Source organism: Apis mellifera, linkage group LG3 (assembly GCF_003254395.2).
Source record: "Apis mellifera strain DH4 linkage group LG3, Amel_HAv3.1, whole genome shotgun sequence".
Lineage (NCBI taxonomy): Eukaryota > Metazoa > Arthropoda > Insecta > Hymenoptera > Apidae > Apis > Apis mellifera.
Genome location: NC_037640.1, coordinates 5,959,856 through 5,979,490, shown reverse-complemented (window position 1 = coordinate 5,979,490; position 19,635 = coordinate 5,959,856). Strand labels below are relative to the sequence as shown.

Here is a 19,635-nt window from a genome sequence, read left to right as displayed (position 1 = left end):
TATTTTGTATCCGCAATCGATGCTTGCGTTTCTACGAATGGTTTAATAAACATTCTAATTGGTTTAATTCTATTGATCAAATTTTAAGAATACTATATTTATTTCTTAAAGAATTTTGCAATATTATTTAAATATCTTTATTAATTTTTAATTCCTGAATTTTTTCCAAAATAAAAATGGATGTATGGTGTTAATTTAAAAAAGATTTAATGTTTATATCCATGTATATATATATATATATGTTGAAGTTTAACTCTTGTTTAAATTAAAAAACTTTAATCCGACTCTTTTTTCCTTTATCGTTGGCACACTGTCATCATAATCTTCTCCCGTTATAACAACGTAGAAAGATTAATCGATACTTCGTAAAAACACTTAGGAACTCATTAAGGCCATCCAGATCGGCGACGAATTCTTTTTCCCTTAAACTCGATACAAAGTTCCTCGGCGTACATACCTCATGGCACGTTGGCGGTTATAATCACACACCCGATTCAAGGAACATTTATTATTATTATTATTAATTAAAACAAGTGATTTCTCTTAAAAAAAAAAAAAAAAAAAAAAAAAAGACACGCGTGGAATGTCCATGTACACTATAAAAGGTAACTCTCTTACGATCACTAGAAATAATACCCTGCATCGAATCATTTCTACGTAAAACCATTTAAAACGTAATACATAATAATACAAAATACGTCCAAAGTACAAAAACGATATTAATGCTAAAACGAGAAACGTGGAATGTCGTAAAAATACTTTCCAATACCCTGTAAGTTCCGTGATTAAAGCTAACCTTACAATTCTAATCGAATCCGCGAAGGCGATCGCGTGGAAACGTCAGCGAGAGCAAAAATGAGACGTCAAGGACGTACGTTTCTCAACATCGATCGTTCCAGCATCGATCGTTCGACGCTTTCTTTACCGATCGTTGGTCAAATGGAACCGTTTAACTTGTATCTCTATGTTCCCGCTGAAGTTTCTTCCGCGATGGAAAATCGTTCATTCAGCGAACGAGGAATGATTATGGAAGGGCAGAGGCTCGCTCTGTCTCGGGTCGACCTACCACTGACCGATAGACGCTACCCACGTGGCCTTTTTTTCTCTTTCTATTATTTTAATTCACGATTTTTAATATATCTTATCTCGTACTGAATACATTGATTTCGATTGATGCACATGAAATTTTGTTTGTTTTTTTTCTCTTCTTTTTTAAATTCGCTTATATATCAGAATATATAAACAAAATTTAGAATAATTTTTCTTAAAATGATAAATTTATATCCTTTGGATATAATATGGATATCGGATCATTGAATTATCAGTTTCTTTGATCTTAGAATGTCGTTGCACATTTTCTTTAATATAAACTCTCTTCGAAATATTTTAATCTTTTGATAATATATGCAAGATTAATTCTAATTAATTTCATATGCATCAAGTATGCAATATCAAATGTATATGCGTAGAAAAAACAAAAAAAAAAAAAAAAGAAATGCTCTGACAGAGCAGTTTTAAACTTGTTCGATCATGTTCACCGGGAGAACAGAATTTCTCTCTTTTTTTTTCAATGATTTCCGCTTCTTTTTTCCGCCTCTATCTCGGCGAGAAACCACGAATTGCTCCTTTCCACGATGTAGCAAACACTCTCGTGCTTGCTTGCGCGTATACATATACATATGTATGTGTATGTGTAAGAGAGAAAGACGTGGGATCAGGGTCTGGTGTGTGAGCACGAGCTCTCCCTCGTACACAAGGGGTCAAGGGAAGACGAGTGAGTAGAAGAGTTTGAGAGAGAAAAAAAAAAAAAAAAAAAAAAAAAGAAAGAAAAAAAAAAGAAAAAAAAAGAAGAAGAAAAAATACAATATATATATGAGAGAATAAATACTTCAACAAGTATATAAGAATAAGACAGTAGTTCGCGAGCTGGTTGAACGACGAGCAATTAGTTGTAGGTAAATAAAGTCTGTACACCCACCTTGGTTCTGCTGGAATCATCGAGAACCCTAAAAAAAAAAAAAAAGAGGGTCTGGCAGAGCGTGGGGAAGGGGAGGTCAAGAACGGAGCCTTTTTTCGCGAGGACCATCTAAGGGTCAGTGCTAGACCTGTGGTAACCCGTGAAAACGACACGAGCACGACAAAAGCAAGTTTAACATTTTTCACAAGTGTGTTGTGGAAAATCGTGTCTTCGAGCCGAGTCGAGCAATATTTAAATATTATATCTTTTAGAAACTCACTCTTCTCCTCAACTCGTAAAAAAATTTTTCCACCACTCTTTCTCGTCTCTTCTATTCCACAGACTCGACTCTACGACACGCAAAGTACCACATTTTCTCTAAGAGAGACAACGCTCGCTGGCTACGAGTCAGCGAAGTTGATGGGAGAAAAATAGCGATCGAAAAAAAAAAAAAAAGAAAAAAATAAGAGGAAAAAAAAAAAGTAGTAGCAGCAGTATAAGAGCAATCGTGAATCGTGGAGATACAGATACTGTCCCTCCCCTCGGGAGGGACCCTCGAGTCTCTCCCTAGTGGCTGTCTTTTCTTTCGGTTTTTTTTTTTTTTATATGTTGGCTTGGTCGTGGTGTGTTGGCGGCTGTTGGGAAGAAACAAACGAAAAATGTGAAACTTTTCTTTTCTTTTCTTTTCTTTTCTTTTTTTGGTTTTTCACTGTCTGTCGCGATTACTCCGAGCACACGGTTGTCGGCTCGGCCGATGAGTTTCGTTGATCGTCTCTCTCATTCTCTCGGCCGTCATCACTGTCGCCGCCTTTTTCTTGGCATCGCCTTCAGGAGAACCCGTGGCAATTCTCACGGATCTCGAAGTAGAGATTCAGCAGTGCCGATTCCGGCACGTCGTGGAAGCACCTACCCTCTGGCCATTGTACGCATACTGAAACACAAAGCACACACACGCGGGTCAAGTTTTTGGGGATATAAACCAGCCTCGGGATGTTTCTTCCTGTTCGAGATGGAGGATATATATATCCTTTTTTGTTCTCGATTTTATGGAGAACTTGGAGAAACACCCCTTTTAGAATATTTTCTCGATATAATCGTTACACATGTATTGATAATCTCTATTGCAATAATATGTAACAGAATTGGAAACAACATTGAAAATTTCTATCAAAATGAAGCTACATGAACATCTTGCAATATTTAAATTCTATAATTTTTTATTTATCACTGTTATTTGAATGGAACAACTATCATCACATGTTTATATCTTAATTATAGTAATTATTAGTTCCCTTCTTTTTAGATCAGTAATAAGAAATTGAATCAGAAATGGAATAGGAGTGAATTGAAACGTTAAATTCACGTTAAGTTTGAGGGGATCAGATATCAGAGAAATTGAATTTGTTCGGAGAAATCTTCTCGCGCAAAATCTCTGTTGGATCGCGTCGAAAACGGGACAAGATACAAAGAGGAACGTTCGTTCCTGTTGAGATTCTGATCGATTGCTCCCTATTTCAACGAAACTGGGAAAGGATGCCGGTAAGCGGCGACCAAGTGCGTTTTCTCACGAAAGTAAATCCTTCTTCGGGAATCGTTCGAGGGGGAGAAGGATCGTCCCACGTTATAAATTATCCGAGTGTCGATATCAGCGCGAAGTATTTCGATGGATTGCTCTGCTGCTCGACACATTCGTCTTCTTTATCGAGGAATTCGTTGTTATCCTTATTTCCTTTTTTTTTTCTCCTCTCTCAAGAAAAGAAATATCATTTTCGAGAGATTCGTTAACATTGGACGAATCGAGATGTTTCCTTTCTACAAATTTTTATTTTTCTTTATAATTCTAATTCTAGTAATATGTCTACGATGTCGTAACGTTACATTTGATGATAGGGCTTATTTACTTTGCCCCAAGATTGTGCCCCAGGATTATTTAGAAAATTAATAATCGATGGTATCGATATAGCTAATTTAATTAAACGTATGCACTCGGCGAATTTATTAATCGACCTAAATTTCCAATCTAATTCCGATATTACAAATGGAAAAAATCGATCAAGTACAGAGATCCAATTAATTTCACCGCCAAAACTGGAAACATCAATTTCTGATAATATAATAATAATTTGAACACGACCCGGTCCAACATGTATAATACGAATAAACAATAATCGAATTGATTGTCCCTTTTTCCAGATGAAAAGTGTACTATCCAAATGTGAAATTAATACGTAGCTGAAAACCTCGTTCAAATTCTTTAAAATTTCATAGAACAATACCAATTTTTCCTTTTCTTATTCCTCGAGCAAAATATTATTCTTAAGCATTTAAAAATTAACAATGATTTAAAAGTACAAAAATTTTCATATTTTTCTAACAGCTGCGTATTTCTTCCTTCAAATTTGCCTATCACTATCTGAAATGATATGGGACGCAAGGGACACAAAATTGATATCACCGTGTATTAGTTCTTTTCCTCTCTTTTTTTTTTTTTTCATGAAAATGGGAACAAGCATGGATTTATCGTTGCTTTGGAACAGAAGGGCCGGGATAAATTACGCGAAACACCGTACCAATTTCGATCGGCATTTGTAATTCGGATTGCATCGGCCCTTCAACAGGCCGATAATGGAATTTCAAATAAAAATGAATGGCCTCCCTTCGCATTGCTTACATGGGGGAGGGAGGGAGAGAGGATAACGTTTATTCGCGGATTTTTCACCCGACCCAGTAAAAATCCATCAAAAATCCCGATATGGATTCGAATGGGGCAAAAATTGGCGGAGAATTGTTTCCGATTTTAATTCGCGCGTACGGGGAATATTTTGCGCGGAAAAAGGATCGAAATTTGACAATTTGACGCGAACGAATTTTTTTTCCTTTTTTTTTTTTTTTTTTTTTACTAATCCTAAATTAATAAAGTATAGATCGTTATTATAATTTTTGCGCACGCGAATATCCCTTGGAAATAATTTTCAATTTTTCGAAAGGGCAAATTATTATAGCAAAACAAACTGGCTATTCGAAAATCTCTCGATCGAAATCAGACACAGAGAATAAGCTTATCGATAAGCTTATTAAAGAACGATAATTCAATGCGATGTTACTTAACAAGTTTCGAACACAAGATGACCATCATTGACGGGCTAACTGTCTCACGGGAAGAATGAATCGTGGAATCGCGTGCAAGATGGCTGTATCTTTAGAGGGAACGAAACGGAAGGTGGCGAATTATTCGTCCTTAACCTGTGTCTAAAATAGGGGGGTGGGAGAGGAGGGTAAGTTTCAACCACTAGGATGACCTACGTACCGACACGCTATCCCACAAAGCGGAGTTGCACAAAGAATCATCTGCATATCTTCGTCTAATTTAAATCTCAATTCCTCCTCTCCTGCTCGATAAACAACTGTTATGTCGTGTCTTACCTGTTACGTGGCTCGCACGCGACTAATAGACACCGAAAGTCATCATCTTTGACGTACTGGATGGATCACGTAACATCCATCCTTCTATCTTTACCTATTAGCGGATCGAATCAAAATTTTTCTTATCGCGACGTTTCATTTTTATCTATCCTATTTTCCTTTGACAATAAATTTTCAAGGTTTTCGCGAAGTGTAATTCATCGTCGCGAAAGAAATAAGAAATTTCCTTTCAGCAGTGTATAATTTTCAATCCTGATCTGATTTCCTAGATGATATTGGGTATATAATTAAAAATCGATAAAGGAAAGATTTTTATTCGAAGTTTAATTTCACAAATTTTATTTAAATTTCGTTTAAAAGTATGTAAAAGAGTTCGAAAAGAGTATATTATTCAAATTACAAAAAGGCAAGTAAATAAAATTTCTGAGATACATGCAAATTAAATTGGAGAAAGTGAATTATACCGTTTAATTCTATCGAACGATCACTCGATAAGATTATGTAGGAGAAGAATCTCCGATGAGCATAATTTGAAAAGGTAATGCAGTTTGATTATATTTCCGTTTTTTTTCCCCTTTTATCCGACTCGACTATAAATGCAAATCTTTGGAATACAAATTCCAAGTGTCTTCGTTCCTATTTTGTATTCTGCAGTAGGGCCATAAGTATTCAATGTTAAAACTCTCTCTCTCGTAGCCGGATCGAGACCGATACTCTTGGCACAGTTTGCTCCCGAGCACGATTCTCGCGCTCGGTTTCGTTTCATCGCTTCTAAGAAAACAACCCTTTTTCTCTTTAAAGCAAGCTCGATTCGAAAAGGGAAGCGGGAACATTCCGTAGCCGAAATACTACTACGCCCCTATTGAGAAGAATATTTTCAATCGAGAAGAATATTTTTCGTCCTCTCTATGATCAGCAGAATGCAATGCTCCTCTGTGAGATTCCTTTCCAATCATTTTCTAAATAATAATAATAATAAAACGACCGTATTTATTCTAAAGCTTCGAGAATAACGATTTTTCTTTTAAAAAAAATTATTATTAGCATCCTTTTTTTTTTGTTTTATCCAATAAATCGTTAATTTTTTCGAGAATGAGAAAATTACGGAATTGAACATCAGGGTTAATTAATTAATTAAACACATCGGAATATTTTAACTCGAGCAAGACAATACGCTCCTGTTTCCTCTCATAATTCCAATTCCATTCTATATATTATTCCTGCACCTGCATATTCGAATTACTACAATATTTACTTAACTACGTTAAATTTCTCAATCAACAGAGAAGGAGAGACGGAGAAAAGAAATATCAAAATTTCTTCTCTCGAACAATTTTTGACTACTTTTTCTCGATCAAAGATACCACCTTCAATGATTGAAATAAAAATATTTCGCTCAAAATTCCATCCCACATACGATATTTCACCTGGTACATCCTCAGTGCACGTGCACCATTTCGATCTCGATCCTCGGGAAAGGGGAGAAGAGCATCGAGCATCGAGCACCGTCTCGTTTCCTCTGAAGCGGACACGGAACAGCCCGTTTCCTTTAAAATTACACGAGGAACAGAGGCCGTGCAAACATATTACGGAAACAACGGGCGACGCAGTACATACAAACGGGAAAGTGGCGTTACGTGGTGTGTTTTCGCGAGGGTACGTGCACCCCGCCCGGTTCCGTTTCATCGTAAATTTCCCTTGGCCGACAGGAAACGTACCGGCCGTCGACGAAACGTTGGAGTCGTGCGGTGGGTATAGAAAGAAAGGGGGAAGGGGAGGGGAAAAAAAAAGGAAAAGGATTGTTTTTTTTTTTTTAAAACGTGCGGTCCCTCCGCGTAAATTTTTCACGTCGATGCGAGATAACTTCTGTTGTTGCGGTGATCAAATAAAATTTTTATTCATTGTTTCAAATTGTTAAATTTTTTATTAAATTTCGTTTCAGAGTGACGAAGCGTAATAGTGAAAGTTTGAAATTTTTTTTTTCTTTTTCTTTTTTTTTTTTTTGATTTGTGTCGGAGCCTCTCGAGAGTAAATTAGATTTCTTAAACTGTGTGTAAATTATTTCGGAATGCAGCCGGTTTTATGAAGTATTATTTTATTATGCAATTATATGGATAATGCTTTCGAGAGGCGCACTGTATTAATTTTTTAATATGAAAAAAAAAAAAAAGAAAAAGAAAAATTAACAATTTAATAGAGTTTAATTTTATCCCCGGGTTCAAGTACTCGAAGAAACAAGTTTTCTACTATTCATAAAATATATAACTCGTTGGAAATATAAAATGACATAAAATTACAACGATAATGACAGCTATAAACTTTAAAGTGACATTAAACGAAGTTCAATTTGCTAAAGATTTTAAAAGATTTATATACCTATAAACTGTAAATCTGTACCCTTGTTCAAGCCTCATAGAGAACCTGTATTACATGCACGAAAATTGAAAAAAATGGAAGGGAAACAATGAACTGAATATCGTTTAACTCGTTTTATATCATTACATATCATTCTTCGATAAAACAAACGAATTGACCAAATTTCATTCAATACTTCCCTATCGTTTCCCTATCATCAAATCTAGAATCAAACGTGAGTGTACGAGAGCTCGAGATATATCAAAAAAAAAAAAAAAATTCGAAACATTTTCCACGCAAGAAGAATATTCGAACGAATATTGTTGTGTGCAAAGGAACGCGCTCTATGACATCCCGTACAACACTCAGCCGACTCGGGATAAAAGTTGAAAGGTCCATTTCGACGAAATCGACGCCACGGAAGAATCTATGCCTTTCCTCATGAGTTGAAACTTGTCTAGGGAATATTCGAGGAGCCGATTTCTTCTCGCCTTCGAACCTTTCACCGAATGCATCTCGTCGCGAGATCCTCCGAGTGACGCGCCAACTTCCGCCGGGAGATCTCTCGCTCTCCATTTGCAAAATTGTTTTTCGTCAACATATCCCGTTTCATACCGAATAACACAACCGTTTCACTCGGAGCAGAATCGACGAATTGAAGATTCGAATATCGAAGTATAAAATGAATAAACTCCACGGATCGAGGAAGAAATCGAATTTCGCGTATACAAAATACCAGAGTCGTAAGAAAGAAACTAGACTCGTAAGAGGAAACTAGAGAACTAGATTTCTAGGACGATATTTCTATACCAAGAAGTAAACATTCATTCCTGTCCATACAATATTATTTTCAATAAACAGAATTAGCTCATCTTGGTCATCGTCTTTTCCTCGATGATGAAAACGAAACAATCTATCATCGAATTATTCTTTCTAAATATTATTCGTCATTCTGGATTGGATTTTCTGTTTGAATTATTTTTAAATATCGATCCTCGATCGAAACGAAATCTGGTCAAAGAGAGAAAGAGAGGAAGAAAGAAAGAGATCTAGATTGTCTTATGGCGTAGAAGAATTTCTGAATGTGTCCTCGAGGTATAGGCGGGTCTTTCGATTCGAGAAGAGTCTTTGGCGGATGATGATTCGCTTGTCAGCCAGAAATATTCTCTTTGAAACGTTGGTGAAGGGCAAAGAAGGAATCCACGTGCCCCTCGAGGGAAACATGTTCCATAAAACAGCGTGAGGAAAAACGTGACGTCCGCGAGGTCCGTTACTCCGGTAACCCATCGCCGGAGGAAAATTAAAAGTTATCGAGCACCGATGCCTAGGGAAAACTAGTTACGCCAACCCGACACGTTACCTGGGGATCGATGACGTTCTCGAAGGACGAGAAGGAAATTAACGCGCGTAAGATTGCCTGAAATAGTATATTTGGAGGTGGTTAACTTTTATAATATATCAGAGAAAAATTGGAGAGTTATATTTTTGCTTGATACAATTTTTATAAATACTTTTTTTCTATCGTTTTCATGTCTCTATCTCGTGGAAATAAACAGAATTAAATAATAATTATTTTTATTTATTGTCAAACTTGTAACTTGTAAAGTTACTTTGATAATATTGCTCGATAATATGAAAAAAAAAAAGGAAATGATATTTGAGTGTATCAAGCACAAATATAAATGACAATTTTCGTATAAGAAATTAAGATTAAATTACTTATAGTCGCTTATAATTCGAAGAATACGGGTTTAAGAATAGAAAATTAGCGATAAAAAAACAAACGTAATACCAATCGATCCACAAATACGATATTAAATCGAGTCTTATCCAGTTGACAATTCGCAGACCGCGAAACATAAATCCTACCCCCTCCCTCGGGGAAGGGAGAATTTAATTAATTTGAGCGTCATCTAATTTCTCCGCAATAACAGATAACGTCACAGCCGCAATTTCATCGGTATTATCTCGCAACAGCAATTTCCATATCAACGGATTTACGTTTTATTTACGTTTTTTCTCTCTCTCTCTCTATTTTTCGACTCGGCGTTAAAAATTCCGCGAACACAAGATCCTCCGCCAAATTTCCATGAATTTTCTACTTTCTTCAAAGTTAATATTTTATAACATCGCACGATAACCAATCGTTGTCTATTTTGCACACGTAAGGCGAGAAAAAGCGCTTTCTCGCCGTCGTTTTCGAAATGAGATTTTACGCGCTCGAGAGCCATGTCGATGGCGCGACAAAATGGCGCGCGAGCGCGCGAAATACAAAACGAGAAGGAGGCGAGATGGCGAGGATGGAATGAAATTTTCAAGACACGGGAAGGCTTTTCCTTGGATGATACATGCGTGCGTCGAACGAGACCGCTTGAATATTCATTCTGTCGCCTCTGTCGTCCGCTTTGTATACGCGTTTCCGTTGAATGAACAAAGGAAAAGGTGTGGACAGAAGAAAGGACAATTGCGCGTTTCGACAAGGATTAGTCGTCAAACGTGAAGAATTATATTCGACGAGTTTTTTTTTTTTTTGAACTTTCCGAAATTAAAATTACAGATATCGTAGGGAAATGCCTCGTAAGATCTTTGAGGGATTTTCATCTCTGCGTGGATTTTTCCTTCAAAAATTATATTCCACGCGATATTCGTAATGAGGTTCTTGCGTAAAATAAACGCGGCCAAAGAGATGGTAGAGTGTCGATGTGGAAAGAGGAGAAATTTCGCAGAAATAATTATAAAAAAATCTGGCTATGTTTTTCAGGATTAGAAGCGAATAAACAAGATTCATTAAAGTTACTTCTCACTTGATTTTTCACCGCCAATATTTTTCTGATACCATCTTTCCTCTAATACATGTTTTTGTACTTTTGAATGTTACGTGTTATCGTGACAACATCTCTGAAGAATCAAACTTCGTTTATCTTGACAATCAGACTTAATTATATATATTCCAAATTCAGACAAAAGATTTTTATTCGATTTACGAACACGTCGTAAATGATTCTGCATTTTCATCCTTTCGAAATCCAAAATCCGCGCTATTTCTCGTTAATAAATTGCGCAACGACGACCAGGACAAGGGATCCTCCCCTCCCCGACGCGCGGAGAATTGTCAAAGTTAAATGGCGCGGAGCGCGGTGGAATTTCTCGTGAAATTTCTCCGCAATTTACAGTTCGATCGACCCGTTTCCGGCCACGTCACGTCGAAATGATAAAACGTCGTCGCGCTTTCATCGGCGCGGATTCGGCCGCGGTTTTATCACCGGCCGCGCTCGTCGACAAGCGGATTATTAATCGGTGCCCTCCCCCCTCGAATATCGTTCGATAAGCTTTAGAAACGGGTTAATGGAATGGAGCAGAATCGACTTTATCGGCCGAGAAATTCGGAAATTCGCTGTATACTAGACCTGCTGTCTATCGGCCACGCGAATTTGCGGGAATGGCGGTCGAGGCGGTTGTTAAGAGACATCTGCGTTAGGCCGATGCATACCGAACATGTGTGAAACACGGCCACATGTGTGTTGACCTTGGATGTTGCTGTGTATGGTGACAAGCGTGGCTTCGGTTTGCGGCTAATTGCGCGATCTCGATTTGGATTGCAGTGAATTTCGTTGGAGGATGCGGTTTGGTAAGGAATTGGTCCGAGTAATCGTCGCCAAGTCGCGAGTAAAATGACGGATGCGTGCTAAATCTTTTGACAGAGTAATGTGTGTACTGTCCACTGTGATGAAAAGATAATTTTGAAGATCAATTTTCGAGAATTTTACTCTTAAAGTGTATTCATACTCTGAATGGTGGTAAGTGGAAGTTTCTTATGCATTTCTTTATTCTTTATTCTTTATTATTTCTCTCTATGTCTTATATTTTTTTTTATCTATTCCTCTTGTACCATTCTCATTTTTCCTCTCTTTTTTCCATCTTTTTAATTTTTTCCAATTTATTTCTCTCTTTTCCTTTTCTTTTTTTTTCTTTTTTTTTCGATTACAATCGTTTCTAAGATTGATGCAGCGAAAACAATACGTGCTACGTGAATCGATAGATATTGCACGACCTCGATTCCAAGAAACGTATGGACGCGCGGACGCATACAACGAAAGCGAATTTCGCAAATGCAATTTTCTCGGAAGAAGGCAAGGAGCAACGGTTTCTAAACGGTTCACGCGCAGGTGGACGTGTGAACGAATGAACGAGCCTCGTTTCATCGAACGTAGCATAAAATGTCAATCGTCCCTCCATTACGGATTAACGAGATTGACTATAATTAGAGGCGTTCTCGTCATCTGTTATTCGAATCTGGTCGTGAACGAAACTAGTTTTCACATTGAGAAATAGTTGGCAAACGAGCCATAGTTATTGTTGTTTCGAGTGTCAATTATTTATAACTCGTATTGTAACTTGTGAAGTGGGATCTTGATAGATCGATAATGTTGCCTAATGAACGCATTCGTAACGAGCGCATTATTAAACGAGAAGATAAGACGGGAAAATTTCAAATAATTCGGATTTGAATAATAATCTTTAATCTTCTCCTATTATCAAATCAAATCTGTCAAATAAACTTTAATCCAAACTCTTCCTCCAAAGTCGAAACGCCGACTACGTATAATAGTCTTATAATCAAACTCTAATGAGTTTCTCTAAAGATGAAACGAGGAAGACACGTCGCAAATTTGCGAAACTTTTGAGCTTCGAGCGAGGAACAATTACCCTTCCATTCCATGTTTTGCGAAATTTCTGTTTCATTAATTAATTTGACGCTTGGTAGGGGTATGAATCCTATTAATTACTTAATCAATCCAATTTCGCCAAGTTTTCATTTTAACTTTTAATTTAACTCGACGTATTTTAACGCTCGACACGAGCAGAAGAAATCTAAGAACCTCGTTAATTTTCTCTAAATATGACCAGTTGCTCCCGGCCAGACCTTGCTCGCAACTGGCCGTTTCCGTTGATCCGGATTAAGTCGTGATTTGAATAGGCTCGATAAAATCGCGATTAGATTAGAGCCAATCGCTTGCAGTTCTGAATATTGGATTATTCTTACGATAAATCGTTTCTTTCTTTCTCGTCAATCTTCTATCTCTCCTCTATTTAATTATTAATGCAGATTTGAAAAAAAAAAATTCTAAAAGTGGGAACCAATAATTTCTATAAACGAATAGTTTGATATCTGTATTACAATATGATATGAAAATTTAAATACAACTCAAAATTCAAAAAGATTTAAGAATATTAAGATTAAATCACGAATCCAATAGGATGTACGATTAAGAAATAGGAGTAAATTAAAATGAAATAGCTAAAAAAAAAATATCGAGAAGGGATATAAAAAAATTTCACCCGATCCGAAACAGGGAAACGCAATGGATAAACAATTGGCGCGTATTTTCTTTCGATCTCGACGAAATTCCGTGGAGAAAACGGGACAAATGCCTCGAGTGTTTCCCCAATGTAGTTTGACATCAAAATTTCACGCGTTTGAAGGAGTTGAATTCCCGTGGTAATTAATTAAGTTAGAATAAACGTTGAACCAAGCGAAGCACCCGCAGCATATTTACCTTTCCCCGGAAAATAGGAGAGGAGAGGAGAAACTAAAGAGCGTGCGAGCAACGAAAATGCCGTAACCTTGTTCAACATCGATTCTTGTATAACGCGGATGGAGGAGAAAAAAGAAAAAGAAAAAGAAAAAGGAAAAAAGAAAAATAAAAAAGAAAATGGAGGAGCTTTAGCTTTAGGAAAAAGAAAAAAATATATATATAGATATATATATATGCATACGTATATAGAAAATATCCAAGCTATTTGAATATCGTTTGTGTCGAGCAAGATTTATAAATGTGAAAAAAAAGAAAAAAAGAAAAATTGGAGCACCTACCGTTGGGTACCGTCGGTGGTTTTTTCGTCTGCACCCTCGCTGTCGCGTTGTTCACCTGTCAAATAAATAATGGAATATTAATAATCTCTCGATTACATCTGACTACCGGTACCGATTTTATTCCTTTCGATCGATCGCGAGATTCGCGCTGCCGCTTCTTCCCGTATCGAATGGAAATATGGAAAAATTCCATCTCGTCCATTTGTTTCGTCAAGAAAGCAAAAGGATTGCTTTGTCGTTTCAAAAAATTTCAAATTATAAATCTGGCGGATGATTCAAAAATTTCAACGAAAAGAATTTACTCGAAAGGTAAAAGAAAATTTAAGATGCTTATTAAAAGGATAAGAGAAGATATCTGAAATTTAAATTTTTAAACAGGAGGGAATTTATTTATTTATTTTTTTTTTTTATTTTCGACGAGCAAGGAAGCAAATGGACATTGACTCGAATGGTTTGAAGATCCAACAACGCCAATTTCGCGGCCCGTGCACGAATCTCGCGATCGAGGACATTGATGGATGCGCAATCAGACTGGTAAATGCAATTTTCTCCTGGTATCAGCCTCTCAATTTTCATTTTCCTCGAAATTCGGCACAAAAAGGGCCCGGATAAACCAGGAAGGGGTTTTGCGCATCGATCAACGGCCAAATGCGAAAATTACTGCAGCTGTGTATCGTTAATTTATATTTTCTTCCTTTTTGTTTTTTTTCTTCTTAACTATAACTTCAAGCTTTAAATAAACAGCTTTACGAAAAATTTGGAAACTTGGAATGATATAAATCTATATATAAATTTAACGATGCACAGCTACTTGCAATTATATTTCGTTTTCTTTCTCGAGTAATCCTCAATTCGTTAACTTGGCGATAAGAGAAACTGACGTGAAATATTATTATTTTGGAAATTTTTACACAGTTTCAAGATTTAAATTATCGTTCGCCAAATTTAGAATTGATTCGATTCTCTTTCCTTTCTCTGAAATCTTATCTAAATTCAAGAAATGAATTGGACGTTGTCTGTCGAGAAAAAAAGATGCGGGCTCTTCAAAAGAATTCTCCTTTTGAAATCTTTTGAAAATCCCGTCAAATTGAATCCTTGGCCCCGATGACAACGACAACGAGTAAATTTAAACATCGGAAATTTTATAAAATTTAGAAGAAATGATGTTAACAATTTGAAAAGAATATATATATATTGAAAAAGAACAAGAACGAAACGTTTTTAACTATAAGAAATTTTCCATCTTCGAGGCCAAGAATAATATCTGATCGATCGTTTTCACGTTTACGATTTTCAATCACACTATTCTTTTTCTTCCTAAATTTTTTATTTATTTCATTTTTACACTGCATCGATACGAAAAGGAGAAAAACTCTTACGTTTAAAGCTTAGAATCTTGAAAAAAAAAAAAAAAAGAAAAAAGACGACTTTACCATTAATCTATACGTGAAAAGCGATCGATCGACGACTTTCGATGCGAAAATCCGGCAAAGTGTAGGTAAATAAGCGAAAAAAGAAAATCAATCTCGAAACTTCCTCCCGTGAAAAAAAAAAAAGAAAAAAAAAGGAGATGAACAATCGTGAGAGGCGCGAAAAAAGAAACAATTTTTCTTTCTTTTTCTTTTTTTTCTTCTTCTTCTTCTTCTGGTCGTTAAACGCTCCACTTTTCCGGACGATCGAAAAAAAAAAAAAGAGATGGTTATAAAAAGAAATCAAGAGACCGTCGCCGTCGATTTCCGATTATCTCGATCTCTCGCACAAGTACTTTCGTCGCTGGTGGGTAAAATTAAAAAGAAGAGAAAAAAGTAACTAGAAGAGGCTAAATTCTCCGTTCGGTTCGGCGTTTCTCTTTATCAGCTGGATCCCTCTTACCGTGCGCTTTTACCGTTCTTCGGATTTTTCCCCCATTTCCGCTGCTTTGCCTTCCGCCTCTCCGTCTTTCTCCCCCGTTTTTTCCTCTCTCGTATTTCGTTTTTCTCACGGAGAGAAAACGAGATCTCTATCCCCGATTAAACGGAGATTTTGTTCAACGTTCGTTGATTCTTATGCACGATACATTATTTTATTTCTCTATCTTATTTTTTCCAGGTTGGATTTGCACGAAATTTCTTTCCTTCGAAATTTTAATTCATTCATCACTTCTCATCGCTTTATTCCTCGATCTTTAATTTCCTACATTAATTTGCATGATAATTTTATAATCTCTCGATTTATCGATTTAATTCCGGCCAACTTTACGGATATACCGATTTACCATTTTAATTGGCCGTGATTCTTATCCAGATTGTGACCGATTCATCATTCCCTTATTTGCATATTTTATCCTCCGATTTTTAAATATTTCTGTATTTCTGCCACGCTTATGCTTATCATCCGTTCCCATTATTTTCCGTTTCCCATTATCTTCGTGTTATTCTGTAATTAAATTAAGCGAGATTCGATCTACAATTTTAATCTACTTTTTCTTCAGAATTTCAGAATCCAGTAAGAAAAAGCAAAACCTAAAAATAGAATTTCTCGAGACAAAAATCTTTATTAACCAATCCATAATACACGTATCCCCACACTTTTTTATTTCAACAATTCGAGAAATATTTAAACTCTTCCATTCTTCATTTATCAATTCGATCCCCAATTCCCAATTTCCAATACTCTCGTCCAACACTTTCAAATTGTTATCTAAACAAAAAAAAAAAAAAATCTTTCGCTCAATATAATCGAAACAATATCCCCGTATTTTTCGCCATTCTCGATACTCCTACAACCTCGATATCCAACAACCGGCATCCTATCTCGAACGTGCGGTTTATCTACGCCACCCGGTATTTGTTTGTCGCGAGAGGATACGGCCGGCCAATCCCGGCCCGCGTTATCGACCGATTTGCATTTTACGATCGTGTTCCCATCGATCGAGGGGTTTGTTCGCCGCGTTATATAGTTATGATCGGATTAAACGAACGTCGCCTTCTCGTAACGAGCAATCGTGTTCAATTCAACCGACTAGAAGTTAGATCTCGCTCGATGCACGTGATAAACTGGTTAATTAGACGAGCAACTTCCCCTTCGAGAAAAATTTATATTCAATTCTCTTGTCCTTTAGAAAAAGTGTGAATTCCTCTTGAATTTTTTTGCGGATAAAATTTGGGGAAGTCTAAAATTATCAAGGAAAATTTTAATTAGCAACGTTATACGTTCTCTCTAAGAATTTTTATTATTTGTGTAATTGTGAAGAAGGGGAAGTAAATTTTTCAAACTTCTTTTTATTTACGTATTGTTATATCGGTTATATTATTATTCCAAGTTCAGCATTAAATTTTATTCGAAATTTATATTAGATTCTCGCAATTTGTATTAGAAACCATCGCTCGCACGCTGGTTATGAATATTGATCAACGATCCGATTTTGGTGTATCAACGTCTCGCTTCACGGAGAAGTTTCGACGTTTTTAGAGTTATACGTGTTTCATACGCTCATGAATATTAAATATCGACGTGGAACGTTTAGCAAGTATGAAATGTTGCCCGTCAGGGGCAAGATCCTTTATATTCTGCGACAAAGTTTCGCGGCTCGTATCATAATCTTTTATTCACCTGTGAATATTAAATATCGGGTGGAACATCAACCCGTTATATACACGGCGAAAAATTTCGCCATGTTATTATTTCGTTCGCGTTAAATATTAAAATGGCTGGAAAAAATTTTGTAACCCGTGCAAAAACCCGAAGGAAAGAGATTAAAAATTTCAATTTCAATTATTTTTTAGATTCATAAAAAAGAGAAAAAAAGAAGATCGCTACAATTATTATTCATAAAGCATCGTTCTCGTAGAATTTAATCCTATTAGCGGGGATTTTTTTACTTTAAAAGTAAAAAAATATACGACAATTAAATATAAATATTTCTTTCGAAGATACACGTTAAATTTCGTCGTTACCAGAAATTAACGAATAATAATTAACGACAGACTTTCCTCCTTTTCACAATAGACAATTTCAACTTTCCTCATCTATCAATTCATCGTATTTAAAATTTCTAACACCAACACAAAGTTTCAAATATTGGATAAATATTGAAAGTTTTCCACGCACGAACTCTATCTTGTTCATTAATACATAACACGATCGCGTTACAGAAATTGGGCGAAAAACTTTTGGACCCACCCGATCGTTAAATTATCGATTACTATTCCCTAATATCACGAGGACAAGGATCATAGACGAGAAAATTCATCATCGAATAAATCGAATCTCACCTCCAGGGGCGAGGACCAACACGGGGAAATATTCATCGCGTGTAAATGAAAGGCAAACACTAAACTGTCGGATCTTATTGTTAGGTAAAATTGAACGAGCGGGATACGCAACAAACGAGCAAACAAACCGTGGGCGGACATCGAGGCGTCTACCGCGTTGTCAGAATCGATGCCCGCGCCCGCCTTGTTGCACGGCAAACAATGCGAGCACGGATGAACCTCGAAATCTTTGTTTGCCATACGTGTATCGTGTCCAACACCCCGGCTGCGTACGTTCTGTAAATCCGATTGTTTTGCAAATTAGACCGTCCACGCGTACGACTCCCGATTGTTTCTTCTTTGTTGCTCCGATTTTGATTTTATTATCTTCGCTCCCTCGTTATCTTCACGATCGAGATTGAAATTAAGAGAAAGATCGAGAGAGAGGAAGGAGATGGTCGTTGGATGATTAAAATTGGTGGGAGGTACGAGGAGGAAGGAGGAGGGTGGAATTTTCTCGTCGTCAAGCTTATCGAAAATTTCCATCGAAACGGGCCCTTGAACTTTGATGTTAAAAACTCGAGTGAGTTCATTTGAATTCTCGCGATTTTCTGGCAACGGATCAATTTTGAAGAACCACTTCGGTTTTAGAAATTGGGACAAGTGTGTTTGGCCATTGTTCTTCGATCGAATCGCGTGTATAATTACTCTATATTAATATATATATATATATATATATATATATATATATATATATACATATATAGGAAGAGAGAAAGAGAAGGTATGATGTAAATTTGAAAATTTCGGTATGCGAGGAGGAAAGATATTTTTTTAATCGATTTATTTATTTTATAATATAATTGGTTTCGGAAAACGGCATTAAAATAAACAAAAGGAGGGACGTTAAATTTTTAATAATATACGTTTCAAGTATTCTATCAAAAGAGAAATATATATTTTTTTTTTTTTCATTCGATATTAATCATTCATTTCGTTCAATAATTTAAACACTTTGACGCGTTTCGGAATAATGTTTTTTCAATTTATTCGAATAGTATAAATATCATTTTATTTATCACGATTTATTAAAAGATAATAAATATCATTTTTCAAAGTATAGAAATTATATTTTTTTTTTCTTATCGCGAGAGGAAAAACGAAATGTTTAAAAAATTCTTTTTATAGAATTATTGTTGAAACAAAATTTACGAATGGCGCTCCGATATTAATGCAAATGAATCTAAATTCGGTTAAAAAAATTATACAAAAATGGTAACGCTGATCAAATACGTAATACTTCGAGCATTCGAAAACTGTGTCTGGCACAATTTGGAATTTTTTCTACTTCATTTTTCCCTGCATCGACAGTTTAATTCGATTTACCGTGAATCGAATTTTCCGTGGAACCAAGTTACCCGATCTGCCATAAGTTAGAGCAGAGCCTGGTATACTGCAGCTTAGATCTCTCCTGGCACCGGACTTAACGTAACGTGATTTATCGCGGTCCAGATTTGCCACGGAAGAAGGTACAATCTTACTTTATTCCGCGCGCGCGTGTATGTGATCCAAGTTGTTTATTAGATCCTATTTTAATTCCCCCATAACACAGACTTATCTCGCGAAATATCATTAGAATTAAAATTGTATTACATAGTTTTGTGAATTCTTCCTTGCAAATCTAATAATAATAATAAACAATGATCACGATAATAAAATTTACACGTTCCTTAGATATCCTTCGTACAAACAAAATTTCGATATAATCCTAAACTCAAACCCTGGCTTATTGC

The 19,635-nt window shown here is 36.2% G+C and overlaps 1 protein-coding gene across 8 annotated transcripts in view; it reads right to left on the bottom strand.

The window, feature by feature from the left end:
• LOC410951 (RNA binding protein fox-1 homolog 2) overlaps positions 1-19,635 on the bottom strand; it is a 315,194-nt gene that overhangs the window by 37,335 nt on the left and 258,224 nt on the right. For all 8 annotated transcript variants that reach the window (XM_026439411.1, XM_016911104.2, XM_026439413.1 and 5 more), the window contains 2 exons: positions 13,611-13,665; positions 2,868-2,888 (listed from right to left, as the gene is read on the bottom strand). In XM_026439411.1, coding sequence (XP_026295196.1) covers positions 2,868-2,888; positions 13,611-13,665 — 76 coding nt within the window. The remainder of the gene's footprint in view (positions 1-2,867; positions 2,889-13,610; positions 13,666-19,635) is intronic.